Genomic DNA, 27897 nt, shown 5'->3' on the forward strand with positions numbered 1-27897 from the left:
ATGATCAGGACACACACTGTTCAGGAAACTCTAGGGCAGGCCTAGGATTATTGCTTGACCTGTCAGAAGCAGGCAGACTGTCTTATAAAGCTGTACCCCACCACAAAACATTCGTCCGTGTGGGAAAATGAAGATAATTATGGCAATAAGCAATTTCATCAAGGGCACACTATATTTATTTGCTAATCAGACAGTGCTGGAATATGGGGAATAAGTCAAAAGAAAAATGGTAATTAAACGGAAAAAGAAAGCAAGTTCAAACATAAGATGATCACACCATTGTAAGTGACTTGCAAATACAGTTTTACCTTTGAAGACTAAGAAACAGGGAAAGAACAATCAGAATGGAAACTTGATAGAAAAAGAATGACTTCATGCTACAAAAAAATACTAAAATTGGACTATATAAAATTTTGAAAGATTTTATTAAACTTTTTTTTTTAACTTTTAAATAAATTTGCTATTATTGTTAACCAATGGCCTTAAAGCCCCTACACGTTTTAAAAAACTGAATGGCAATTTTTCTTGACAGTAGACTTCCTCAGTTTTGTTTTTAAGATTTTTAATGTTTCAATGTCTTGGACAAGGATCAGGACTCCTTTATAGATTTTGAACAAATATCTGTTTCAAATATATGTCATCAGTACCTTCTCAAGTAGCCTTTTTCCCCCAGTAACTTTTTGAAGTTTGCCAATCTTTGATTACAAGGTTCCTGTTTCTTCCCCTAAAGAAATGTCACATGGTCTCTTTTCCTATGCAATGTGTGAGAGCCCTTCTTCCCTTGAAGACCACACCACAAGGCAGTTATAGGACGGTCTTAGACTGTTCTTGTGTACGAAGAATTCTGATGTAAGGAACTGGGAAATGGTGGTGCCCGCCTCTGGTGAGTGTTGCCCTTCTCTCCTGCAATATAATTTTATGCCGGTAAATCTCTTTTAAAAATTCTGTGGATTTTCACTCAAAACTATAATCATATGAAGAAGCATTTTGCTGAAATTCTGGAGCACAGCATAGCTTTCCCAAAGACCTTCTTTAACCCTTTGATGTTCCAGACATCCTTTTCTGAAGTTTATTTTTCTAAAACAAAGTATTATAAAACTATGTTTGCAAGAATAGATTCACACAGGCATTTCTTTTTTAATGTTAGCTCCCACATATAAGGGAGAACAAGTGGTAAGTCTTTTCTGTGACTTATTCACTCAACATGTCCTCGAGTTGCATCCATTTTGCTGCAAATGGTAGAATGACATTTTTTATAGCTGAATAATAGTCCATTGAGTGTATATACATTTTCTTTATCCATTCATCTGATGATGGACACCTAGGTTGATTCCAAATTTTGATACTGTAAACAGTGCTGCTATCAATATGGTGGTGCAGGTATCTCTTTGATACAACATGTTCATGTCTTTTGGATATATTCCCAGTAGTGGGATTGCTGGACCATATGGCAGGGCTATTTCTAGTTTTTAAAGAAATCGCCACACTGTTTTCCACAGCAGCTTCCTTAGTTTCTCCAATAAAACTAATCACAAAAAAATGTATTTTTCCTATAGAAATACTAGTTTTTAGACACCAATGCCCCATGGCAAAAACATCAGATACTTTACAAAGAGATGCTCTTAGCCATAAGTTGAACCAACAGTGATCAAAGATATAGACCAGTGAAAATTTATCAGTATTCTTGGGAAATAACATCTAAAACGTGACTTCAAATAAATCTAGCTTAATATCTTAGGAGAATGCTACCCATAAAAACTGCTATAATTTGTTATGATGTGTCTAGCTGAGGACCCTTATCCTCTTTGGGACTCACTAGACTTTCTAAATAAGGATTTTTCCCTTCATTAATTCTCAATATTTCCAGCCACAGTATCTTCAAATATTGCTTCACACTGTATTGTTTTTTTCTCCTATCAGAACTTCTATTAAAACAGTTTTGTTATACCATCTCATTCCAACTTCTGTGTCTCCCAAAATTTCTGAATTTTTCTCTTTTCCTGGACTTAGGGTGATTTCTTCAGAATTTTGTTCCAATCACTTATTTCTCCTTTAATGCCCTGTTAATTAACTCATTTATTGATTTATAAAAACTAAAGTATATATTTATATATTACATTGAATTTTCTTCTAAATTTTATCTTTCATTTTCATATTTTAAGACTTTAGTTCCTTAAAGCATAATTATTTTATGGTCTCCATATGGTAATTAAATAATCTATAGGTAGTGTTAATTTGAATCCCAAGCTAACAACAGCCAACACAAGGGGCTTGTGTTGTGGCATGAAAGGTTAAGGCACTACCTGTAATGCCAGCACCCCACATGAGCACTGGTTCTATTCCCAGCTTCTTTCAATTCCTATCCATCTGCCTGCTAATGCACCTGGGACAGCAGACGATGGCCCAAGCACATGGGCCCCTCCCACCAACAGGGGAGACCCAGATAGCGTTCCAGGATCCTGGCTTTGGCCTGGCCCAGCCCTGGTCGTTGTGGTCATTTGAAGAGTGAACTAGCAGATGGAAGCTGTCTGTCTGTCCCATTCTCTAACTCTACCTTTCAAATAAATAAGCCCTGAAAAACAAAAGCAGCCCCAAAATCATGGTTACATGAAAGTAAGGATTTCTAATTACATGCAATCCAGAGTAAAACAAGCTTCTTTGAAGTCTCCCTCTTCTAGTGGATGGGTTCTTTTCCTGATCTACTCCTTTGCTGAAGATGAAATCCCTAAGGATCCTTGTTACACATATAGATATTGGCTCCAACTCCACTTGGTGCTGACTCAAGGCCTTATATCATGCCTACACAAGCAGTACTCCCAAGTTTCCATGGAACAGCCATAGTGCCAGCTCACATACTCCTGTTTTTCAGGCTTTTCTTCACTTTGGATCCCAAGAGTTCCCCTTACTTTCCTGAAAGCACAGATATTCTTATAGATATTTGTTATATTTTAGTTCTCACTTTTAGGTGTTTTAATGCAAAAATTTCAGGTATTGAACTACAAAGAACTATACAAATAAATTTTTATAAAATTTTTAAAATTTCAGGTAAAGGTAAACAGAACTTATTGTAATATATGTTAAAAGTTCAGATTGCTAAAAACTGCATTGCAAAAATCAGATAACTCCAGATTTAAACTTTTGAATATTTCCATTGCAATCAGAGTTATACAACAAAAAAATCTTTAAAAATCAAAACTAAATAAGTTTAAGCCCTAAAAATAAAAAGCTCTGGGGCTGGCGCTGCAGGCAGTGGCTTTACACACTATGCCACAGCACCATGGGTTAAAGCTCCAATCTGCAATGCCACCATCCATATGGGCACCAGTTCCAGTCCTGGCTGCTCCACTTCCCATTCAGCTCTCTGCTATAGCCTGGGAAAGCAGAAGATGGCCCAAGTGCTTGGTTCCCTGCACCCATGTGAGAGACCCAGAAGAGGCTCCTGGCTCCTGGCTCCAGATCGGCTCAGCTCTGGCATTGTGGACATTTGGGGAGTGAATCAGTGGTTGGAAGACTTCCCTCTCTCTCTCTCTCCCTTCCTCCCTCCCTCCCTTTCTCTCATTCTCTTTCTGCTTTTGACTCTCTGTAACTCTTTCAAGTAAATAAATATTAAAAAAAAAAAAAAAATAGGCCAGCACCGTGGCTCACTTGGCTAATCCTCCGCCCACAGAGCTGGCACCCCAGGTTCTAGTCCCGGTTGCTCCTCTTCCAGTCCAGCTCTCTGCTGTGGCCTGGGAGGGCAGTGGACGATGGCCCAAGTGCTTGGGCCCCTGCATCCGCATGGGAGACCAGGAGGAAGCACCTGGCTCCTGGCTTCGGATTGGCACAGCTCCAGCCGTAGTGGCCAATTGGGGGATGAACCAAAAGAAGGAAGACCTTTCTCTCTCTCGAATAAAAAAATAAAATGTTCTGGGGCCGGTTCTGTGGCGTAGTAAGTAAAGCTGCCACCTGCAGTGCCAGAATTCCATATGGGCACTGGTTCAAGTTCCAGCTGCTCCACTTCCAATCCAGCTTCCTATTCATGAGCCTGGGAAAGCACTGAAAGTTGGTCCAAGTTGTTGAGTCTTTGAACCCACGTGGGAGACAAGGAAGAAGCTCTTGGCTCCTGGTTTCAGATTGGCCCAGCTCCGACCATTGTGGCCTTTTGGGAAGTGAACTAGCAGACGAAGACCTCTCTCTCTGCCTCCACCACTCTAACTCTGCCTTTCAAATAAACAAATCTTTTTTAAAAAGTAAAAAATGAAAGTTCTATGCTGCCACAGCTAACACTCACGCAAAAGAATGAGCTAAAGCCATAGACATTATAGGAAAGCTACAGTGGTTGCTAAGCATCTCACTGAAATTTATATTTTCAAGTCATTTAAGATAATGTGCTATATCCAAAAAGGACATAGCAATCTTAATTTTTAGGAAGAGTGAATATGCAAAAGCATTTGAGGAATGAACCAACAGATGGGAGTTCTCTATCTCTGTCTCTCTCTACCTTGGAAAAACAGATTTTTTAAAAAAGTCACTACTTATCACCTCTTAGTGGTGATTTCTGAACTTACTACCTTTTAAACTACTAATCCTACATGCTAGATTTCTCAATATCATTAAATTTGATCAAGTCAACTAAAATACAGCAACAAGAATTCTTCCTAGGTTAAAACAATATCTATATAATAAAATTTAAACTTTTAATACTTCTCCTCCATGGTTGTAATATATAAGGTACAGGAATTTGGCTTGAGTTACCTTTTTTAATTGCCCAAATAAAAGACTGACTTTGAAACAGAAATATGCCATATTCCAAGTCACATACAGGCCATTTAAGTTAAATTGAATATTTGCTTCAAACAGATTTTACACAAACATACCTTTCCTTACTGTCCCTCAGTAGAGTATAAAAGAGTATCTTCTGATGGCTCAAGTACTTAAGTTTCTGCTACTCATGTAAGAAACCAGCATGGAGTTCTTGGCTCCTGGTTTCAGCATGGCCCCACCCTGACTTGTGGGCATTTGGACAGCAAACCAGTGGATGGAAGATACATTCTCTTTCCAATAAGTGAAAATTAATACACATAGAAGAGACAGGATCTTATTCCATAATGAAGATGTGTGCTAAGATATGGATATAGTCAGTTATGTCTTGATAGAGCCCTTTTCCAGGGCCTGATCACAATTCAGGACTTCAAAGTATATTTGGTTGATTTGCAGAAAAGAACAAAGTAAAAATAATAAAGAAAAATATGTGGTATCATTATAAAGAAATGCCAATACTACAGAACTGGAGGCAACTAGCTGTTCAATGATTGGGCTGTTAAATTATCCACCACCAGTCTGGGGATTTACAAGTCATGTTTTGTTAAGGTATCTATGAATCATTCATTCCCTACAACATTTCTCAGCTAGTACATTTTAAAACTTCAGTCATTTGAAAAACTTTCCTGTACAAGGTTCTTAAGTGTCCTGCCTAATGACAACTTGTGAAATGTCTATACAATGTTGCCTGCGGTACTCATCTCTAACTCTCCTTTCTGTGAAAGGTTCCTCCCTCATCTACATTAGGTACCCCCGGCCAATATAAAACAGCAATATCCAGCACAGTGTTTCTTAGGATGCCTGCATCTCATTATCAGAGTACCTGGCTCAAGACCCTGTTCTTCCTCTAATATCAGGTTCCAATCACACACACCCTGGCAGGCAGTAACCATGCCTCAAGACTTAGGTCCCTGCCACCACCCATGTGAGAAGACTCAGACTATAATTCAGGGCTCACAGCTTCAGCCTGGCCCAGCCCAGTCTGTTGCAGGCATTTGAGGAGTGAACCAGCAGATAGAAAATAGCTTGCATGTTCTCTCTCATGTTGTGTTCTCTCTCCCATCCCTGAATGCCTTTCAAATAAAATGAAAATACATAATTAAAAAAAAAAGAATGAGCAGAATTTTATTGGGGTGGGAGTCACTAGGTTTAAGTTTTTAACACTAGAATATGAACTAGCAAAATTTTTCTTCTAAATTTTATACAAAGGATCCAGCGTTACCTTGAAATCACCCTGACCCACTCTGAAGATCAATAATAGCCATTACTAAGTGTCCACTACTCAGATCAGAAGTTGTTTAGATGGAACTCATCCACATGAAAGTCAGCCAGTACACACCATAATTTTTCTACTAACATGCACATAACCACAATTTCTGCTTTAGGAATTCCCAAGTTCTCAGTAAGTGGAACATGTTATCAATGCTTCACATACATACAGCAATACTGCTAAATGGAAAGATGCTCTAAAACATCATAAATGGTCTAGAGATGATTTTCTCTGGTGCTACTTTAACACCATGTTTTCTACCTTTATTGGATAAATGTAATAAAAAGCAAATTTAAGGATATTGTGGCACAGCAGGTTAAGCCACCAGTTGGTTAATGTGGTTTAATCCTGCATCCTATTATCAGAGTGCTACTCTGCTTCCAATGTAGCTTCCTGCTAATACGCCCAGGAAGACTTTGGGACCTTGTCACCCACATGGCAGACCCAGATTGAATTGCAGAAACTAGGGAATGGACCATGGGATGAAAGATGTGTCTCTCTCTTACCCTCTCTGTCAAAATGCCACTCAATAAATAATTAAACGTACATGGAAAATAATTTTAATTTCCAACCAAAAAGTACAAACATGGATGTGTATTTTCTGACACAAAGGATTTTCAATCATTTGCATATAGAACACTGGAGATAGATTAGATCAAATCAATAGAACACTGAGATAAAGAGAGAGAGGAAAGAGAGAGAGAGGAGAGAGAGGGAGAGAGGGAGGAAGGGAGGGAGGGAGGAAAAGTTAGTTGTAAGGATCACATGCAGTCATCTATGCAAAGCATGGGCACTCTACCTCAATAGCTGTTTGAGTAAATGTTTGTCATTTGGTCTGAAGAAGGCTCCAATGTAATAGAAGGAGCTATACCTACTTCAGGAAACTGTTCACTTTTAGATTTGCTTTAAGTAACACTAAAAAGCACACACTAAAAAGGTTAAACAATATTAGTTAATACAAACATGTAAACAAAGAATCCTCTAAGACTTATTTTAATTGTAAATTTGCACCATAAGTGTATGTAATAAATATGCCATTTTTCTAAATCTAACTCAAGAACTTGTTTCAATATACCTGAAACACACAAAATACCTATTTTATCTCATTAATTTTTAAAAATTTCAACTTATGTACTGGGAAAAGCAAGTAGTTTCCAAGGCACTCCTAAGAGTCAAATCTTTCTAAAGATCTAAATGATGCCATAAAATAAGAAACTAACAGAGTATCAGGCTGTTTCAATTGATACTACCAGACAGACTATAATACAATCATAAATTAAAACTCTTTTCTTGGAGACACCATGCAACAGTCCTAAATATATACACCACACAAGTACCAACTCCATTTCATTGGGACAATTTTCTGTCTTCAGTTTGATAGAAATATATCATGTTCCCTTTCTTGCAATACTTTGCCTAAAGTAATCACAGCAGAGAGAGGGAGAGGCAAATGCAACAGCCACTTACTCATCATAACACAATCTTTCCCCTTCACGTCAAGAGAATTTTTGAGGGCAGAGAATCACAGAAGTCACTCCAACAATACAGAGTAATTTTATTTAGCCTATAGATTCTAATTTTTGAAACATTACAATTTCTTTACATTTCCAAGACTACTCAAAATTGTGCCTACAGCGGACCTGCTTTCACAATATTATCTAATACTGTTATATAAGAACGTGTCTGACAACAGACACAAGTGGACCTTGTTAATATGTCAATGTGGTTTCAAAAATTTCTGTAAATAAAATCCTACGTCAAAAGCACTAAGAGAGATTAGGGAGACTATCATTCATTCAAAACTTAAAATATGGACAAAAAATACTCTTTGACTAATCTTTACATTGTGCAACTGGCCTTTTATGTTTTGAAAATTTGCATGGTTCTAACAGTTTTCCCAAGTGAACATGGCCACTGACTAGCAAGCCACACAAATTCAGGAATGGAAGATTTTCAGTACTTTTTTTTTTGTAGGAAATTAAAGCAGTCTTAGGGCAATCAATTTCCTATTCTTAAAAGTATACTTAGGGCCAGCACTGTGGCATCCATAGTAAGTAAAGCCGCTGCTTACAGTGCTGGCATCCCATTTGGGTCCCGGCTGCTCCACTTCCCATCCAGCTCTCTGCTATGGCCCAGGTCCTTAGGCCCTTGCACCAGCGTGGGAGACCCAGAAGAAGCTCCGGGCTTCCTTCCAGTACGCCCAGGTCCGCCCCTTGCAGCTTTTTGGGGAGTCAACCAGCTTGTGGAAGACCCCTCTCTCTCTGCCTCCCTGTAACTCTGCCTTTCAAATAAAGAAATCTTAAAAAGAAAGTATACTTGCATTAAAAGACAGACAGCCACAAAAACACTTAATGCATAAATTTTTAAAAAAAGGAAAGTAAATTTTTTTGCCATATAATTTTTTTCACTACCTTTATCTCCTACAGGATATAGCGCTACAAGCTTTTCTCTACGATAAAAAAAAAAAAAAGCACTAGTGGTCAAGACTGAGAAGTTTAGGGAAAGTTTTAGGATCTAAGGCAGAACTTCAGTCCTTTTTATCATGCGTCTCACCTGGGCTATTCAGAGACTTAACTTCACTCACAGGTACCGGCAGTGCACCTGAGCTAAATCATGCACCAAAGGTGGGGATCTTGTTAACAAACTCAAGCCAGCTGAGAGCCCTAAGTACAAGGAATTTAAAGCAAGGTCACATTGGAATGTTCTGACGGCAAGGTCCGAAACTAGCCAATAAACACACCAAAAGGAAAGAACGGAGACCCTAAGCAGACCAGGTCGTTCACGTTGTCAGAAGGGATGCGGCTAAAACGCTGGGCTCCAGGCCCCGGGACAGCATCCCGACAGCGGAGCCCAGGGAGGCGGCCGCGGGCAAGGCCGCCGCCGCAGGTGCCGCGCTGAGGGCGCACCCCCAGCCGCAAACTCCAGGGCACTGGAGCTGCGGGGCGGCGCTGCGGGGGCGAGGCGGCCGGCGCGGGAGGTCGCGGGACTGCCCCCAGAGTAAGCTGAGGCAAGAGTGAGCACCGAGGGTCTGGAGGGCAGGGGCGTCCAGAGGAGGAGAAAGGGGCCTAGCTCTCACCCTTGTCGCACGCCAGCAAGAAAAGCTTCTCATTCAGGGTGTTCTCCTCCTTCACCTCCCGCACATCCTTCAGCGCCATCACCTCATTCGGCGACGAAGAGGATGGGGAGGAAGGCAGGGAGGAGGAGGAGGCGCCCGAGAGGTCCGTAGTCGGGTACAGGGCCGCCATCATCGCAGCCCATGAAGGGGGCAGGCCCGGAGACGGGGGCGGGGCACCCACCGGCCCCGACCCCGACCCCAACCCCGCCCCAGGGCTGGAGAAGGGATGAGTCGTTCCCGCCGCCGCCTCCGCGCGCGGCCAGCTGGCCCCGAAGGGCGTCGCCTCCCCTCGGAACCAGCACTCGCCCTCCACGGACAGCCCCAGGTTGGTGGCGGCGCATGCGCGGCCTCGAGGCCAGCGCCCCCTCCCCAGCCGCCGGCGCCCGGGCCGAGCCGGTCCGCGCCCGTCCGGGGAAGACAGACTGGAGCGCGCCAGGGCGGCAGCCGAGCGCGGGGCCGTGCCAGGAGCCGCAGGGGCCGCGCAGGAGGCGGCCCGGCCGGGAGGACGACGAGAGCTCCGAGGGAGAGGCGCTTCTGAGCACGTTGGGCTCCGAGGCTGTGGGAACCGTCGGCTCAGCTGCGCCGGGAGATGTTCGCGACTCTGCTCACGTCATCCTGCCCTCCGCTTTAGCGACGACACCGGGGCGGGGCCAGCGGCAGGGGCGGGCTTGGGGGCGGAGCCTATGGCGGGGGTGGGGCCTGCGGTGGAGGGCGGGCTCGAAGGACGCACGGCCGGAGGGCGCTGGGAGGCTTCCGGCCCCAGCCCTTCAGCCCCAAGTTACCCAAGTTTGAGGTAACTTGCCCGCCATCTCGCGTCTTAATAGGAGCAGTCTGCTAACTGAAGCTCTGAGGACCTGACGTTTAGTCAGTGCAGTCTGCCTCGCCCCCACGTTGAGGTGGTGGATTACGTACCGCGGGAAAGCCGCAGCGTTTCTAAAGGCTGTTTTTTTTAAACAAGTCGTTTGTGATCCGACATTGGCATCATCGGCAGCGCTGGCATCCCCTATGGCCGCCTGTTAGGGTCCCGGCTGCTCCACTTCCGATCCAGTTCCCTGCTAAGGCGCCTGAGAAGGCAGTGGAAAATGGCCCAAGTGCTTGCCCCCTGCACCCACTTTGGACGGAGCTCCTGGCTTCGGACCGGTCCAGCTCCGGCCTTTGCAGCCGTCTGGGGAGTGAACCAGAGGATGGAAGATCTCTCTCTTTGCCTCTCCCTCTAATTCCACCTTTCAAATAAATAATCTTAAAAAAAAATTGGATCTTTTATTTAGGCAAGAGCTGATTGACACCAACTGCTACTTCCTTAAATAATTTTTTTTTAACAGGCAGAGTGGACAGGAAGAGAGAGAGACAGAGAGAAAGGTCTTCCTTTGCCGTTGGTTCACCCTCCAATGGCCGCTGCTGCCAGCGCACCGTGCTGATCTAATGGCAGGAGCCAGGTGCTTCTCCTGGTCTCCCATGGGGTGCAGGGCCCAAGCACTTGGGCCATCCTCCACTGCACTCGCTGGCCACAGCAGAGAGCTGGCCTGGAAGAGGGGCAACCGGGACAGAATCCGGTGCCCCGACCGGGACTAGAACCCGGGGTGCCGGCACTGCAAGGCGGAGGATTAGCCTATTGAGCCACTGCGCCGGCCTAAATAATTTTTTAACCAAGATTTTATTTAAAAATTTAACATTGCAAAACACTGCTACTGTGGTACACCTTTAAAAGATAGGGGAGAAAACCTGAAATTGTATCTCTTGAATAATTCCTGATTTCCTTAACAATCAACCATAGGGAAATCTGAATGTTATCTTTAAAAGCATCTGAACTGGGGCAGGGGCTGTGGCATAGCGGTAAAGCCGCCGCCTGCAGTGCTGGCATCCCATATGGACACTGGTTCAAATCCCAGCTGCTCCACTTCCCATACAGCTCTCTGTTATGGCCTGCGAAAGCAGAGGAAGATGGCCCAAGTCCTTGGACCCCTGCACCTGCATGGGAGACCTGGAAGAAGCTCCTGGTTCCTGGTTTTGGAGCAGTCCAGCTCCAGCCATTGGAGTCATCTGGGGAGTGAACCAGCGATGGAAGACCTCTCTGTTACTCTGCCTTTCAAATAAATGAATCTTTTATTAAGAAAAATCTGAATTCCCTGACTTTACAAAAAAATTACCTGGGGAATGCCGCCTGCAGTGGCAGCATCCCATATGGCAGACAGTTCGAGACCCAGCTGCTTCCACTTCCAATCAGCTCTCTGCTATGGCCTGGGAAAGCAGTGGACGATGGCCCAAGTCCTTGTGTCCCTGCACCTGCATGGGAGCCCCGGAGGAAGTTCCTGGCTCCTGGCTTAGGATCGGCCCAGCTTTCGCCATTGCAGCCATTTGGGGAGTGTACCGGCAGATAGAAGACTTCCCTCTCTGTCTCTATCTCTGCCTCTGCCTCTTTGTAACTGCCTTTCAAATAAAATAAATATTTTTTTTAAATTGCCTTTAAGATTTTAAGGCCACACATAGACTTACTTCTGCATATCTCATATTTGAGGGAACAACTCTCTATACAGTTAATACTGTTTTGTTCCATCACTGTACCTCTGAACACTTGAACTCCCAAATTTCCTAAATACAACTTTATCATCAAAGTCCTCTTTAGATCTTCTAGAAAAGAGATGCCATGATTGTCCACGTTCCGTTTTCATATTTACTTCAAAATAATTGATCATCTCTTGAATCATTACAGTTTTTTTTTTGTCTTTAGACAAATCTCCCCACTCCAATGCTTAATACGAGGATACTTCAAAAAGTTTGTGAGAAAGCAAAAAAAAAAAACAAAACTGGAAAGTGGAGTTTAAAATAAGGTTATTTTGGTGCAAAAATTTTGAAATTGCATATAAAAGGCCTTCAAAAAGTTCATGGAAATGCATATTATGAAAAAACTATGCATAGATTTTAAGATACTTTTTGCACCAAGACTTATCTTGACTCCATTTTCTATATATGTTTTGAAGTAGCCTCCTCATATAGGCCCAAGTTTGTATACTTGGTGGAACAACAAAATTGCTGTCAAATTTGAGGCCAGGTAACAGAGGTACATGTTTGTGCTTATATACATTCTTTGCGGGTCAGCAAAATGGTAACAAACCAGCTGACACATCCAAAAGTTCAGAGTGATTGAGGCTGAAAATTCAGATGGCTCAGAAGTATAGCTATAAAATACACATCAGACTCAAAGACACAGGGAATGTGACAAGGAGAGAAAGAGAAGTGTATCAGCTTCCCCATAGTAAACCATTTCAAGCTTCTGGGCTTGGATGATTCCCACAGGGGCTAGGTTAATTTTTACAACTGGGTGGTATTCTGACCCACTTTAGTAGATAATCCTAGGAAACACTCCAAAGTATTTGGAAGCTAAATACACTTCAAAGTTATACCAGTGTTGCCAGTGCATCTTGTTTAGAAATCCTTTTGAATCATCTGAGACACAGAATAGCCTCCTCCCTTGCCTCTCTTTGATTTTCTCTATAACTGAAGTATTTTTTTAAGATTTATTTATTTACTTGAGAGGTAGAGTTACAGACAGAGGGAGAGAGAGAGAGAGGTCTTCCATCCACTGGTTCACTCCTTAAATGGCCACAACAGCCAGAGCTGCCAATCTGAACCCAGGAGCCAGAATCCTCTGGGTCTCCCACGCAGGTGCACATATAGGATGCTGGTGCCACAGGCGGATGATTAACGTACTGTGCCATAGCGTCAGCACCAATAACTGGAGTATTTTAATATCATGTGAATGCTCTATCCATTTATTTTGAAAATGTGATTTGGAGACTAACGGTAGAGTTACAATGAACAATGGTATGTAAGATCAGAAGCAACACATTACTCAAAGCAACTCACGCCAAACAGGTACAAAAGGGCAGTTGCAACTCCAGTCAGGAAAAGAAAAGAAAAATAATAAATCCAGAATTAGATCTAGTGCCTCAAGTAGGAAAGACTCTATTTACAACACCAGACCCTCTTCCTCTTTTAGGGGACCCAAGGGATCTGTTTGCGTGGGATGTTGCTAAATAGTCAGCCTCAAGCAGAGTTGCTCAGAGAAAAATTTTGTTTACTTGGAACGAGTGTAGGAGACAGTGGGAAATTATGCTTCCCTACCAGTGCTTTTCTTTTACAGCAAGGGTTAGAGCAGTGTCCAGGATGTAGACTAGGGGGACCAGGAGAGTCTATCCTGCTCAAGCAACATATATTTTCATACTCAAACTGGTTTCTTGGAGCTGTAACTTCCTTGTTTCTGGTGGCCTGGCCCCGTCTGAGCACAGAGTTGCCAAGATAAGCCATCCTGGAACATCCGCTCAAAAACAAGCTCAGGCCAGTGCCCCCACTGCTGTGTCCCTTCCCTTACTAAGTCCTACATGCTGGTTCCACCTCTCCCTCCTTGCTCTCAGGCCACATTCGCCTGTTCTCTGTAATGCTTTCGATGCTCCTCCTGCCTCAGACCTTTGCAATTGCTCTCTTTGCTGAACACTCAGACCAAACAGAACATCCTTAGAGAGACCTTCCTTGATAACCAAAGTCCATCTCCATCCTACTTCCTGAGTCAGTCTCCATCACGTTACCTTGTTTTATTTCTTCTGCGTTATCACTATCTAAAATTCCCATTTGTTTATTGTTTCCCTCCCTCTACTGACACATAAAATCAGAAGAGGTTATCTTTTTCTCAGCTGAATCCCTAGTGTCTAATCTATGATTATATTTGGATTATAACATCCAACAAATTTCTGTTAATGAATTAATTTACTCCATGTCAACAAAAACTAAATTTGTGATAACCATGCAGTTGGTCTTTAATAAAATCCTTCCTATTAGAGAACAAGAGAGGGCCTAGTGTTGTGTCACAGCAGGCTAAGCCACTACTTCTGAGGCCAGCATCCCATATCAGAGTTTTGGTTCGAGTCCCAGCTACTCCACTTGTGACCCAGCTCCCTGCTAATGTGCCTAGGGAGGCAGCGAATGATGGCCCAAGTGCTTGGGCTCGTGCCACCCATACAGATCTGGATGGAGTTCCTGGCTCCTGGCCAGCATCTCATGTGGGCACTGGTTCGTATCCTGGCTGCTCCACTTCTGATCCAGCTCCCTGCTGTTGGCCTAGGAAAAGAAGCAGAACATGACTCAAATACGTGGGCTTCTGCAACCTATGTGGAAGACCTGGATGAAGTTCCTGACTCCTGGCTTCACCTGGCCCAGCATTGGCTGTTGAGGCCAACAGGGGAGTGAATCAGCAAATGGAAGATCTCTGTCTCTTCCTGTCTCTGTAACTGACTTTCAAATGAATTAATAAATCTTAAAGAAAAGGAAAGAAAAGAAAAAAGAAACTACACTCACCTCCAAAGAGATGATCTAATAATTTTTTTGGTCTCATTCATTCAGGAATTGTACTCTTTTCTGGGAAAAAAAAGTTTATATTGGGCTAATTTTCAAGGCTTTTATTTAAATGAAATAAATACTGACACATTTCTACATAACACGGCATTTTTATTAAATAAATATTGTGAGAAAAAAAGAACACCCTAAAGTGCCAAATTTTATGTAAATCAGCTTAGCAAATATAATGGAGAAAAAAATCAAAGGGGGCAGCATGATTTAAATGATCTCATAAAAGGGCAAGAAGGTATCTTCATCATCATATAAGAAAACAACTATCAGAATATAAAAGGGAAAGAACTCTCTCATAGAAGAATAAATTCCATCTATCGGTCATTTCATTTTTAAAAATTCTATTCTAAAAACCTGGGTAGTCTCACTCTTACCAAAATGTATATCTTAATCAATGACAGAAGAGGGATTTAAACCATTCATTCTGAGATAAAGTGACAGCATTTTTGCTGCATAGCAGTATTGCTCACTGGCACTAACAGTGGAAGATGGAGGAAGTCGATTATTATTAGATTCAATTGTGAATAGTAGAATTGGTCTGCTGCTAAAATTCAGAAAAACATCAGTCTCAAGTTTTAGCTATTTCCAAGTAACACAAGCATCAACCAAACACTGCCATTTTATAGGAGGCCTTGAAAACAATGTGAAATTATTCAATGTTGAATATTAAATTTATGTTACTTTCTATCTACTAAAGATATTCAGTGGATATACACTAAATTATATAGGGTTTCAGTATAGACCTAAACTAGCAAGTATATTATGAAGCTAACAGGATAGTGTCAACCTGTCTTGAGATGTTTTAGCCAATATTTGGATACAAGTATTTGAAAAGAATCCATTTAAAAATACATATATTCAAAATGAGTATTTAAAAGAAATATTCATGTATCAGATATCCAAAAACTGAAAGGTATTATACACTTCATGGAGGCAAAATAAATACTTAATGGTTGGCTGATTGACCGGTTATACATACCATTTAAGGAAACCTGGGAAATTCAGGTGCAAAATTTATACACACACACACACACACACACAAATATATCTTTCACTAATAATATCCTACCAACATATAGTATATGCTGCATGTCATAGATAAAGCTTTATTACCAAACTAGGATATGTAAAGTATCAATATAGTTCAAATTAAGTTCCAAGTAAAAAGCTACTGCCAGTATTACAACAGAGTGGACTTCAGGACTTAAGGATTAGTTGTCATATATAAAAAAGCTTAATGTTAATGAATAGTACTTGTCCTTTTAAAAGTTTAGACAATGTAGAAATTACAGTAAAGTTAAAACTCATTTTACTTAGTTAGAGGAAGAAAATGAAAATATTAAGCTGCATTATGACTAAACACATTTAACATCAAAATTAAATAGCACGCAAAAAAAATCAAAACACATTTCACAACAGGAACTGCAGAAACTTTTGTATTGATCTTTTTTGAATCATGAAAAAGAATGAATTAGTCTTACTTAAATAAGACTTTCAGGAAACAGAATACTTTAATCATGAAATATATTGATAATGAAATACTCTATGATCAGTATTGATTGGTAAATTAATTGTTGATCCAAAAAGGTTGACAAATTCTAACTAGCATGATCAGGATACTGAAATCATTAATGAATATATAATTATTTTGAACATACAAATAATCTGATTTTATATCCACTACATTTCAGAATTCTGTAAACTGTGAGGCATTCAATATGTTTAATGTGGCAGAAAAATCATATGAAATGTTCCATTATTTTATTCTGTTCAGTCCTCTTCCCATTAAGCACGCAAACACCGTCATAACCATCTTTGGTTTTACTTCTACGAGGTCATCAGGTAATGCATATATCCGGGCACCCATCTTTCGAGCAACTGAAATGGCATATCTTGAAAAGATAAAAAAAAAAATCTTGGTATTTGTCATCAACTGTGTTTTCTCTTAATATTTATAAACAGAAGGATGAAATATTTAGATAAGACTAACTTTACTCAAAGGTTAATTTTGTGAGTCTTCAATCATATTCCTCATATAGGCTATACATAAAAATGTATATTTTAAATCACAATAATCTTTCCTGTAAGGATTTTAGAGAATTAAAGTAACAAAATATTACAATATAAATCATAAAGCCTTACTTAGCATTGTTCAGCTTGTCCTCATCAGATAAATTTTCTCTTTTGACCATTTCTTGACGAACTGCATTTGGTGCAATGGCATCTATTAAATCTAGTACCGGTAAACTTGTACTAATGGATTTATCCTAGAAAATAAAGAATAGATGAACATTCATAAACATCTTACCTTTAATTTTCATAAGTGTCAGATTCTTCTGGTCACGGTCATAAAATTGAAAGCAATCTATATATTTTCATTGTACCTAATATTCAGCTTTTCTACAACCAAAACATGTAACACACCATTTAAAATATGCTTTTCCTTCAATCTTTATACAAATTATAGTGCAGAGCTGTCATCATACCTGAAAAGGTTTGTGGACATGACAATTCCTAACTATGCTAACTACTGTATCCATTTTGTAAAAAATAAACAACTTTTGAAAAGGAATAGGGGAGTAATTTTAAATTGATAATTTTATACATTCTAGTAATATTTTTAGACCATAAATTCCTTTCACTTAACATTTTTCAGGAATAAAAAGGCAACAGGGAAAGGGAACTAATATTTATATAGGCATTGTTACTTGACAGGCTTTAGCTTATTTAATCTATCTTTTTAACCCTAAAATCCTAATAATAAAGGGATTATAATCTCTTTTAAAGATGAAGAACATGAAGTTCAGAAAGCTCAAGTGATTGAACACATTCAGTTAAGTACAGAACCAAGCTTCAAACCATGACAATCTAATTTTAATACCCAAGATTCTTTGCATTTTGAAGCTACTCCATGGCCGACTACAAATGGACAGTTAAATTTTAATGGATAAAACACTGCAGTTAAAAATTCTTGTGTGAATTCATTTTACCACTTACCAATCCTGGAATTTTCTCATATTCATATTCTCTCTCTCTCTCTCTCTCTCCCAGCTTGAATATAGCAATTGTTACTTTCCTTCTAGAATCTTCTCCTCCTTACTTCTTTTCCTACCCTAATAGAACTCTATTTTTGTACCTCCCTCACGTGCACATGTGCTTCAGGGAAAGCTTATCCCATCCACAGCTCCAGGAGTGAAACTGAATTAGTCTAAGCTAAACATTTTCAGTGGGGACAGAGTGACAACTTTATCCTTTTTATATATAAAGCTTATAGTGCCTAAGTAGATAAACAGTGCATCCCTGCATTAAAATTTCATGGAGATGGGGTGACTGGAAACCAAATGTCTAAAAACGACCCTTTAGAAAAACCACAATGAAACAAAGGTTGGGAACAGTAGTCCAAGTCTAATAGAATAGTCTTATTACCACAGTGATTTAATTTGGACTTAATTTAGGCTATGGAAAGCCAGCAAACCCTCTTCCTGGATATGAATGAGAGGATGAAACTCTGTCATAGCCAGCTGCTACCCTATGATCAAGAGGAGAAGCAGCTTTTAGGGTGAAATTGACGTGTTAGATGGCAAAGAAGAGATGGGAAAAACCCTGAGTCTTTTTTTTTTTTTTTCTTTTTTTTTTTGACAGGCAGAGTGGACAGTGAGAGAGAGAGACAGAGAGAAAGGTCTTCCTTTGCCGTTGGTTCACCCTCCAATGGCCGCCGCGGCCGGCGCGCTGCGGCCGGCGCACCGCGCTGATCCGATGGCAGGAGCCAGGAGCCAGGTGCTTTTCCTGGTCTCCCATGGGGTGCAGGGCCCAAGCACCTGGGCCATCCTCCACTGCACTCCCTGGCCACAGCAGAGGGCTGGCCTGGAAGAGGGGCAACCGGGACAGAAGCCGGCGCCCCGACCGGGACTAGAACCCGGTGTGCCGGCGCCGCTAGGCGGAGGATTAGCCTAGTGAGCCGCGGCGCCGGCCAAACCCTGAGTCTTAAATGAAATTTAACCATTGGCTCAACCGACCCCAAAGTCTACTTACCCTACATCTGGATTTCTGTCATTATAATCGGTTCCTTTTCTTTTGGTCTAAACCACTTTAAATTGGGTTTCTGTTACCTGAAATCCAAATTACCTTTCCTAATCTGAAATAAGAATGTCACAGCATTCTTGGGAATATTCAGGTAATATAGGTGAAAGTATTTAGTACAGTTCCTAGAGAAATGTGGGTTCTTCATAAATGTCTGATGAAAAAAATTGGAAGGTCAGTGGAGATGCAGAGTGTGAGAATAAGGGCCCTTAAGTCAATCTGATGCTGGTTATCTGGATGTGGTTTATTAGGTTTTCCCCTCCTATCTCTTTTTTTTTTTTTTTTTTTTTTTGGACAGGCAGTGTTAGACAGTGAGAGAGAGAGAGAAAGGTCTTCCTTTTCCATTGGTTCACCCCTCGACTGGCTGCTACGGCCAGTGCACTGAGCTGATCTGAAGCCAGGAGCCAGGTGCTTCCTCCTGGTCTCCCATGCAGGTGCAGGGGCCCAAGGACCTGGGCCATCCTCCACTGCCTTCCCAGGCCATAGCAGAGAGCTGGACAGCAAGAGGAGCAACCAGGACTAGAACCCAGGGTGCCAGCGCCGCAGGTGGAGGATTAGCCAAGTGAGCCGTGGCGCTGGCTTCTATCTCTTAAAAATCCTTATCCCTGTCTTCTTACAGAATACCTCCAGAAAAAGTAACTGGGATACTGTCAAAAATTTAGCCCCATTCTCAATAAGTAGGATTATCTGTGGAAAATGCTGGGAATCTATACTTTTAATAATCTTTCTAGTTGACTCTATACTGTTATACATTTTAAAGTAAGTGTTTTTTTTAATGTCATTCTAAAATAAAATTTTTATGGGCTTACCTTTCATACATTTCTAAGATGATTCAAAAACAGATTACTCGTTCAATATGTTATATTTTGGCTACTTATTTACATATATGTGGTATTTTAAACATTTCTTCATTTAGATTTAGGGAACAAGGAATTTTTTTCTATCTACTATAAATCACCTTAGAAAAAGCTTTTATTGAGTGGATTGAAAATTTTAAGTTGCTAAAGATCATATCATATTCCTTTTCATCTTTCGTCTCCTGGATTTGTAATTGTCAGTGCAAAATATTTTACTTTTATGAAGGGCAAGGAATTGTAATGGAAATCATTAGTTTACTATATAAATATATTTACATCTGTTTTCCTTTTAGTTTGCTGATGAATATACCTGGGTGTAAAATCCAGCTATTCTGCTTAAAAGCTGTATGATAGTACAACAGTTATTTCACTACTCTAATGTTTGTCTTTTGCTCATAGAATTACTGATTTAAGCAATGTGTAAAATGCTTAGCACAGTGACAAATGGGACTCAATAAAGGGTAATAATGATTATTCTTATTTGCTGAAAAACAACCTCTCCCTATCTTCTTGGTATGAGAAAATTACTTTGCAACTAAAAAGGGTAAATTTGCTCATTTTCTGAAATTTCTAATTATAGCACTGTCTTAATTATGATTATGTTCAGATTAGTACCACTTACAGCCATCACACATAATGCTTTCTCGGGTTGGAAAAAACCTCTCACTCCAACTGTTTTTTTAGCACTTACTGTTACATTTTGTAACCACTTGCACTCTCTTTAAATATTTTATTATCAAGCACCTACTAAGCACCAAATACCTGCCTCTTCATTTCTAAGTAGAACTGTGCTCCCACGCCTGCTCTCTGTAAGCTCTCTCCCCTACTGGGTTTGTATATGCTCACGTTTCATCTCTTTTATTCAACTCATCACCAAATCTGTATTCCCAATTTTACCATCTCTTCTCATCCAATTCCTGAAAATTATCTCAAATTCTGTGAGTTTAAAACTGATTTCATCACCTTTTCCAGAAATCAGCTTCACCTCATGATATCCCCATTTCTTTCAGGTTATTCTCAGTTTTCCAATTACCCAGGCCCAAACATCAAGAGTTCTGACTTTCCTCTCTCCTGTCCTTCCCTAAACCATGAAGCCAAGTCTTAGCTATTCTTACCATTCCCAGTACCCACTTCCAACCTCATCCAAATCTACCTGTGCTGAGTTCTACCTTGGATTCTTCTTAAGTTTTGTCCTTACAATTACAACATTCTCTCTCCCACCCATCTTGCTCATCATATTCTGATTAGCCTTTCAAAAACAATCACCTGTCTGACCTTGCTTCTTTTACTCCATATCCATTATTTAGGCCAAAATCCTCTGAAATCTTGACCTAGCCTCTGTATCTAGATCCCTTAGACACTGTCCTCTCTAGCCAATTTCTCCCAACCATTCCAGACTTGCATTCATTCAAGATGTGCGCTTCTAGTTTAATATCCCTTTCTTGTCTCCACCAATCCAAATCCTCTTTTCATCTGATCTTCAAACCAAATCAACTTCTCTATCTACTTTTAACTGACCACTCAGTTGGAACGTACTAATCAGACTTCTCACTCATGATAATATTAATTGTATGAGTTACTTGGATTTTATCATTTGCTTTGTAGTATACTTACATTTTCAATTATACAAGTTTTGCCTTGCAAATAAATGGTGAACACTCTGGGGGCCAAATTAATTTTATATTTTTTATCTTTTGCATTACCTAGAAAAGTTACTAGTAAGAGCTCAATAAATATTCATTTTTATTTGTTTTTTAAATTTGTTCCTAAATATTTTCTCATTGTATCTGGTTTAATTATATTCATGCTTATTGGTTTTTATAAATTAATGTGCAAATGCATATAATTTCAGTATAACAATTTTAAAGAGTTAACTATCAATTACAGAATGTTATAATATATCCTCATTCCTATTTTGCATTTTTAATTTATGTTTTATGTTCAAAACATATAAACACAAACCATGGACTAAAAATACTCTTCTAAAATTTCAATAAGCAGTAACTAAAATCCCATGTCATTAGTTCTTTCCAAGATGGGAAAGGATAAAAAAAAACACAGCACTTGAACTAGTACCCAGGCAACATCTCTACCAACATCTAACTGTTCAGTTTGATTTCTTTTTAAAGATTTATATATTTATTTGAAAGACAGAGAGGGAGAGACAGAGAGAGTGGTCTTTCATCTGCTGGCTCACTCCCCAAATGGCTGCAAAAGCTGGAGCTGGGACAATCCGAAGCCAGGAGCCAGGAGCTTCTTCTAGGTCTCCCACTCAGGTACAGGGGCCCAAGCACTTGGGCCATCTTCCACTGCTTTCCCAGGACATTGGCAAGGAGCAGGATCAGATGTGAAGAAGCCTGGCCTTGAACTGACGCCCATACGGGATGCTGGTGCTGCAGGCAGAGGCTTAAAAGCTACTACACCACAGTGCGAGCTCTACCTGTCCCATATTTAAAACCATTTTTCAGCCTAAGTTTTTACTAAAGATGACAAGATTGACTTTGTCAATTTCTCACTTTACTACCATCCTACAATGTTGTCAGATATATAGAGCAAAAGCTAAGAGAGGAATAAAGGTGGATGGATATCTTACAAGGGTTTAGAGATTCATCTGTTTGTACTTTTTTATTTCACTAAAAAAAATACAAATTGATTGCAGGTTCTTCACATATAATAAAATCACAAACACAAGGCTCACTGAATGAATGTGTACAAGCAGACATGCTTACTCACAGTTGACAACCAGCGTGCATGCAAAAGCACAACACAATGGAAATGCATGAAAATTAGTGGCTATGTATGTACAGATCACATCTTGAGTGCTTTATGAATCATCCACAAATGCTCAGAAGTGAGTGTTAAGTGCATTATGAAGCCAGATGATAAGATTTTTTTTTTTCCTACCAGTTTTCTCAATTCCCACTTGAATCGGTTTGGCTGGCTCTGTTATGCCTTGGAAATGATGTCAATACAATTCTGAGACTGCTGCTAGGGAGCACAAAACATTATAGGTCCTACATAAACAATAGCTTTTTATCTTTCTTTCTCATTTGACAGTTGGATTGTTTTGGCGCTATTCTTATTTTTAAGATTTGATTACCATAGTTTAATAATACTAACCTGCATCTATACTCAACAGGACAGCTAATTAAAAGTAAAAAAAAAAAAATTCAAACAGAATTTTTTTACTTTATACATGCCAAATAAATAGTATGCCTAAACTAATAAACTGTGCTTCTGAGACAGAAAATTAATTTTGAACCAATAAAACTTATTTCCTAAATTTATAAAATAGCTTTTTTAAAAAAAATGATTGATTACCTTGAAACTGGAAATAGAAGTACTTTTGTTTGCATTTTTAAGAGTCTGATTGACCCATTTAATAATAACATCATCATTTACTTTTTCACCCTCTCCAAGATCTGATAACACATTCAGTGTGTACCTGCAACAGAAAAGGCGCATATTTGAGACTGCAAGAAGTGAAAATTTTTCACATTATTCATATCAATATTTAGATAGTATTTAAGAAATAGTTCTGGGCTAATAAATATTTCTAAATTTAGCCTGGCATTTGCATGTGATCACATGCCAAAGTTCTCTAATCAGAAACAAAAACTACCATATAGTATTTTAGAAATTTAAAACAACTCTTTACAAAGCCATTCTTAAGAGATACTAATAAAAGTGATAGTATTTCTAGAGACCAACTCAGTTTTAAATAAAACATAATTCATAAAACATATATAACCCATGGCAAATGTCGCTCCCCCTCTTCGTGGAGGAACGACACTGGACCCTGCGCTGTTCTTTCGTCTGCTCGGCCCTCCCCGGGTTTGCTGCTGGTTCTTCCCGGGTTGGCTACTGTCCCTTCCACCTCCGTGGAAGGGCGGTTCCCCCTGCCACATTCCCCACTTCCGCGGGGGAGCGGCACACCGCCGGCCGGCTCTCTCGGGGGATGCACAGGTGTTCCCTCAGATGTTCCCCTTAGATGTTCCTGGTGCATGCCGTCTCTCTCCTCCTTTATAGTCCTCCTCCGCCAATCCGTGCTCGGCTGCCCACACGCCGAGTACGCTGCTCTCCTCCAGTCAGGAGCAGGTCCTACAGTTTATTGGCTGAACTGGAGGCAGCTGTGTAGAAACTGTTTTCTTCTCTCCCAGTGCCATATTGTGGGAGAGCAGATGCATAGAATAAGTCTTAATTCCAGTAACTTAGTCTAGTCCGGGTTGCTCCCCACAGCAAATCCTTCAACGTTTAGTATTTTGTACTGCATATTTCTTCTGTGTTCATTACTCTTCGGAAATAGCTAAAGGTTTAGTTGAAACGACTGTGGAAACAAACTGACAGCGTTGCTGTACACACAAGGGCCTTTACCTTCTCATCAGCTGCCATACCAACGCCAGTGTAAGTGTCGCGTTTCCTTCATTTAGGTCTTGCCCAGCAATGCCCACCAGAGAGAATTTAGCCTTATTCTTTCCAAGCTCCACTGCGTAGTTACAGTTTTCAATCTATAAATAAGCAGGAGTTTTGTTGCAAAAACAGACCATTAAAAACATCTCTCTTGAATATACAAGCCTAATTTAGTCCTCTGAAAAATAACAGACTTAAAATTTTTATGACTGAATTTTATTTTATAAAACCCTGTGAACACAAGGAATGACCTGTCCATTTTATTGTTGAAGATATCAGAGCACTGAGGGGTTACCCTAAATAGAGGAACAACTGGCTGACAAGTTTTCAGACACTTTCCTACTCCAAAGTCTTAACTATCCCAGATTACACAGTTTATCAGTAGCAGATGTGTGCCTATGACCTAGGTTTCCTGAAATCCATTGAGAGAGTTAATAAATATTTCTTTGTTTAGACTTAAAATTAAAGGGCAGAGGGGCCAGTGCTGTTGAATAGTAGGTTAAAGCCCTGCTCTGCAGTGCTGCCATCCCATATGGATGCTGGTTCGAGTCTCGGCTGCTCCACTTCTGATCCAGTTCTCTGTTATGGCCTGGAAAGCAGTAAAAGATGGCCCAAGTCCCTGGGCCCCTGCACCCACGTGGGAGACCTGGAAGAAGCTCCTGGCTCCTGGCTTTGGATCGGTGCAGCTCCAGCCTTTTTGGCCATTTGAGGAGTGAACTAGTGGGTGGAAGTCCTCTCTCTTTCCCTCTCTCCCTCTCTCTCTCTTTCTCTTTCCCTCTCTCCCTCTCTTTCTCTCTCTTTCACTCTATCCCTCTCTCTCTCTTTCTCTCTCTCTCTTTCAAATAAATAAAATAAATATTTTTTAAAAATAAAGGAATTGAGAAAAAAGTAATTGTTTCATTAAGAATCTTAATTTCATCTCTCATATTCTTTATCCAGATATCCAGAGATATATATATATATCTTTCTCTCTTCTCCTCTAACTCTTTCAAATAAATAAACTCTTTTTTTTTTTTTTTTTTTTTGACAGGCAGAGTGGACAGTGAGAGAGAGAAAGGTCTTCCTTTGCCGTTGGTTCACCCTCCAATGGCCGCCGCGGCCGGCCGGCGTGCTGTGGCTGGCACACCACGCTGATCCGATGGCAGGAGCCAGGTGCTTATCCTGGTCTCCCATGGGGTGCAGGGCCCAAGCACTTGGGCCATCCTCCACTGCACTCCCGGCCACAGCAGAGAGCTGGCCTGGAAGAGGGGCAACCGGGACAGAATCCGGCACCCTGACCGGGACTAGAACCCGGTGTGCCAGCGCCGCAAGGCGGAGGATTAGCCTAGTGAGCCGTGGCGCCGGCCAAATAAATAAACTCTTAAAAAAAACAGGAACAATTTTAGAAAAGATGAGGAAAGCACACAATACTAGAAATTGTGCAAACAAATTAAGAGTTATTTTTACAGGAGAATATAAATTCCCAAAGTTCTGTTTGTTACAAATAAAGATGCAAAAATGCTGTAAGATCTACCTGGTTTACTTAATAAATTCTTGATATTAATTCATTTTTTTTAAATGCAATGACATGATATTCCACAATACTTCATTTTTCCTAGGAGTCAAAGTATGCCTGTTTAATAGAAACATATGCCACGTAAATGTCTAGAATTTTTTTAGTGGATATATTCCTATTTATGGAAAATCACACCAGCACATTAACTATGAAACTATGTAAACATGAGAGAGGAAAATCAGCATATTTTCCATAGACTCATTCAATGAAAAAATTTTTTAGAAAATCATAACTTTTGCATAAAATATGTTTTAATGAGAGACCATCTGCTTGATATCTTAACCCAAATTTCTAAGGGAGATGAAGTGGAGAAAGGAGTCCAAGATTGCTAGTGTAGAGGAATAAGAAGATCCTGAGATGACCAAAATGAAAGGAAAACTAGAAACAGGTGCTAACATAAAGGAAAAGATGTGTTTTTGTTTTTGTTTTTTTTTCTGCCAACATTGGTTCTAAATTTGGCAGAACACGCCCAAGATCTAGAGAGGTACTAAAGTAGAGGAAGAGGGGCTGGTGCTGTGGTGTGGTAAATTATGCCTCCACCTGTGGCACCAGCATCCCATCATGAGCGCCAGTTAGAGTCCTGGCTGCTCCATTTCCAATCCAGCTCCCTGCTAATGGCCTGGGAAAGCAGTAGAAGATGGCCCAAATCCTTGGGCCCCTGCACCCGTGTGGGAGACCTGGAAGAAGCTCCTGGCACCTGCCTTCAGATTGGCCCAGTTCTGAGGAGTGAACCAGTGGACAGAGACCTTTCTGTCTCCTCCTCTCTATCTGTAATTCTGCCTCTAAAATAAATAAGTCGTTTTAAAAACTTTTTAAAGAGATTTATTTATTTATTTGAGAGGCAGAGTCACAGAGAGCAGAGGCAGAGAGAGGTCCTCCAGCCGCTGGTTCATTCCCTAAATGGCCGCGATGGCTGGAGCTGCACCAATCCAAAGCCAGGAGCCAGGAGCTTCTTCCAGGTCTTCCATGCCGGTGGGGGGGCCCAAGAACTTTGGTCATTTTTGTTGATTTTCCAGGCCATAGCAGAGAGCTGGATTGGAAGAGGAACAGCTAGGACTAGAATCAGTGCTTATATGGGATGCCCACACTGCAAGCAGCAGCTTTTACCCGCTACACCACAGCGCCGGCCCTCAAATAATTAAATCTTAAAAAAAAAAAAAATTGTAAGAAGTAGAGGAAGAATGAGAACTTAGTTTCTTAGAGGTAAGCCATACTTATACTAGTTCTTAAACCTTGAAAATAGATGGATCTGTTCCATAAGGATATAAATATGGAAGGTAAGAGCTTTGGGCCGAGAACTTGGAAATACCTAGAGTTGTCAGGCTAAAAGATGAAGAACCTAAAAAGGCAAGAATGAACACAACACGAGAAAAAATGTGAGAGTGCACTTTCAGAGAGATTAGAAGAAATGATTGCCAAGCACTTCAAATGCTTTGGACAAAAGTGAAGCTTAGATCATTTGGACAGTGAAAAGAGTTACAGATGGGGCATAGGAGTCTAAGGAAAAGAAATATTGAAAAAATAACAAACTAAGACATTTAATGGTGCAGTTTTATGAATTTTATAAATGAAGCAAAGTGATGTCTGCTGGTGACTATCCAAAGTGTATAAAATAATTCTCTGTGATACTATGTTAGGAAAAAAACCACTTCATCATTTTTTAAACATCTTGAATTTATTTTAGGTATTATGTTTCATTCTGTAAACAACTACTATTTGTTGAAAGGAAGCATTCTGTATATGATTCGTTTGTGACATTTTTAACTACTTTTTTTAAGATTAATTTATTTATTTGAGAGGCAGAGTCATGGGGCGGGGTGGGGGAGGGTGAGACAGAGAGGGAGGTCTTCCATCCACCGGTTCACTCCCCAAATGGCCAAAATGGCCAGAGCCAAGCAGATCTGAGCCAGGAGCTGGGAGCCTCCTCTGGGTCCACCATGTGGGTATGTGGGCTCAAGCACGTAGGCCATCTTCCACTGCTGTCCCAGGCCATAGCAGAGAGCTGAATTGGAAGAGCAGCATCTGGGACCCAAACTGGTGCCCATATGGGCTGCTGGCCCAGTAGGTGAAGGCTTAACCTACTACACCACAGAGCTGGTTCCTATAAATAACGTTTTAAAATCCCAGTTATACTAAATGGAGTGATTTCTCTTTTCCTGTTACCTTTTGCATCTGAAATTTTGAAGAAACATTTAGGTGAAATTAGGTAAATAAGTGTTCTGAATTCCATTTTTATGAAAGCATAAGTATAAGCAAACCAAATGAAATTAAAAATGTAGGAAATTATGGGGCCGGCGCTGTGGCACAGCGGGTTAATGCCCTGGCCTGAAGCGCCAGCATCCCATATGGGCGCTGGTTTGAGGCCCAGCTGCTCCACTTCTGATCCAGCTCTCTGCTATGGCCTGGGAAA

At 40.6% G+C, this 27897-nt stretch overlaps 2 protein-coding genes across 21 annotated transcripts in view; both read right to left on the minus strand.

The window, feature by feature from the left end:
* TRPC1 (transient receptor potential cation channel subfamily C member 1) overlaps nt 1–9790 on the minus strand; it is an 88426-nt gene extending 78636 nt beyond the window's left edge. For 5 of the 16 annotated variants that reach the window (XR_016232052.1, XR_016232051.1, XM_070071639.2 and 2 more), the window contains exon 1: nt 9147–9450. Coding sequence is in view for 8 of the 16 variants with exons in the window: in XM_070071639.2 (XP_069927740.1) it covers nt 9147–9318 (172 nt within the window). In the remaining 8 variants the exon portion in view is untranslated. 16 annotated transcript variants of the gene reach the window in all.
* A 5876-nt stretch (nt 9791–15666) lies between these two features.
* The window catches only part of PLS1 (plastin 1), a 135594-nt gene continuing 123363 nt past the window's right edge, over nt 15667–27897 (minus strand). For all 5 annotated transcript variants that reach the window (XM_002716570.6, XM_070072688.2, XM_089331096.1 and 2 more), the window contains 4 exons: nt 23897–24030; nt 22844–22967; nt 16728–16852; nt 15667–16477 (listed from right to left, as the gene is read on the minus strand). In XM_002716570.6, the coding sequence (XP_002716616.1) occupies nt 16342–16477; nt 16728–16852; nt 22844–22967; nt 23897–24030 (519 nt within the window). In that variant the 3' untranslated portion in view covers nt 15667–16341. The remainder of the gene's footprint in view (nt 16478–16727; nt 16853–22843; nt 22968–23896; nt 24031–27897) is intronic.

Source organism: Oryctolagus cuniculus, chromosome 4 (genome assembly GCF_051225735.1).
Source record: "Oryctolagus cuniculus isolate XC-2025 breed Fujian yellow rabbit chromosome 4, ASM5122573v1, whole genome shotgun sequence".
NCBI classification, from domain to species: domain Eukaryota; kingdom Metazoa; phylum Chordata; class Mammalia; order Lagomorpha; family Leporidae; genus Oryctolagus; species Oryctolagus cuniculus.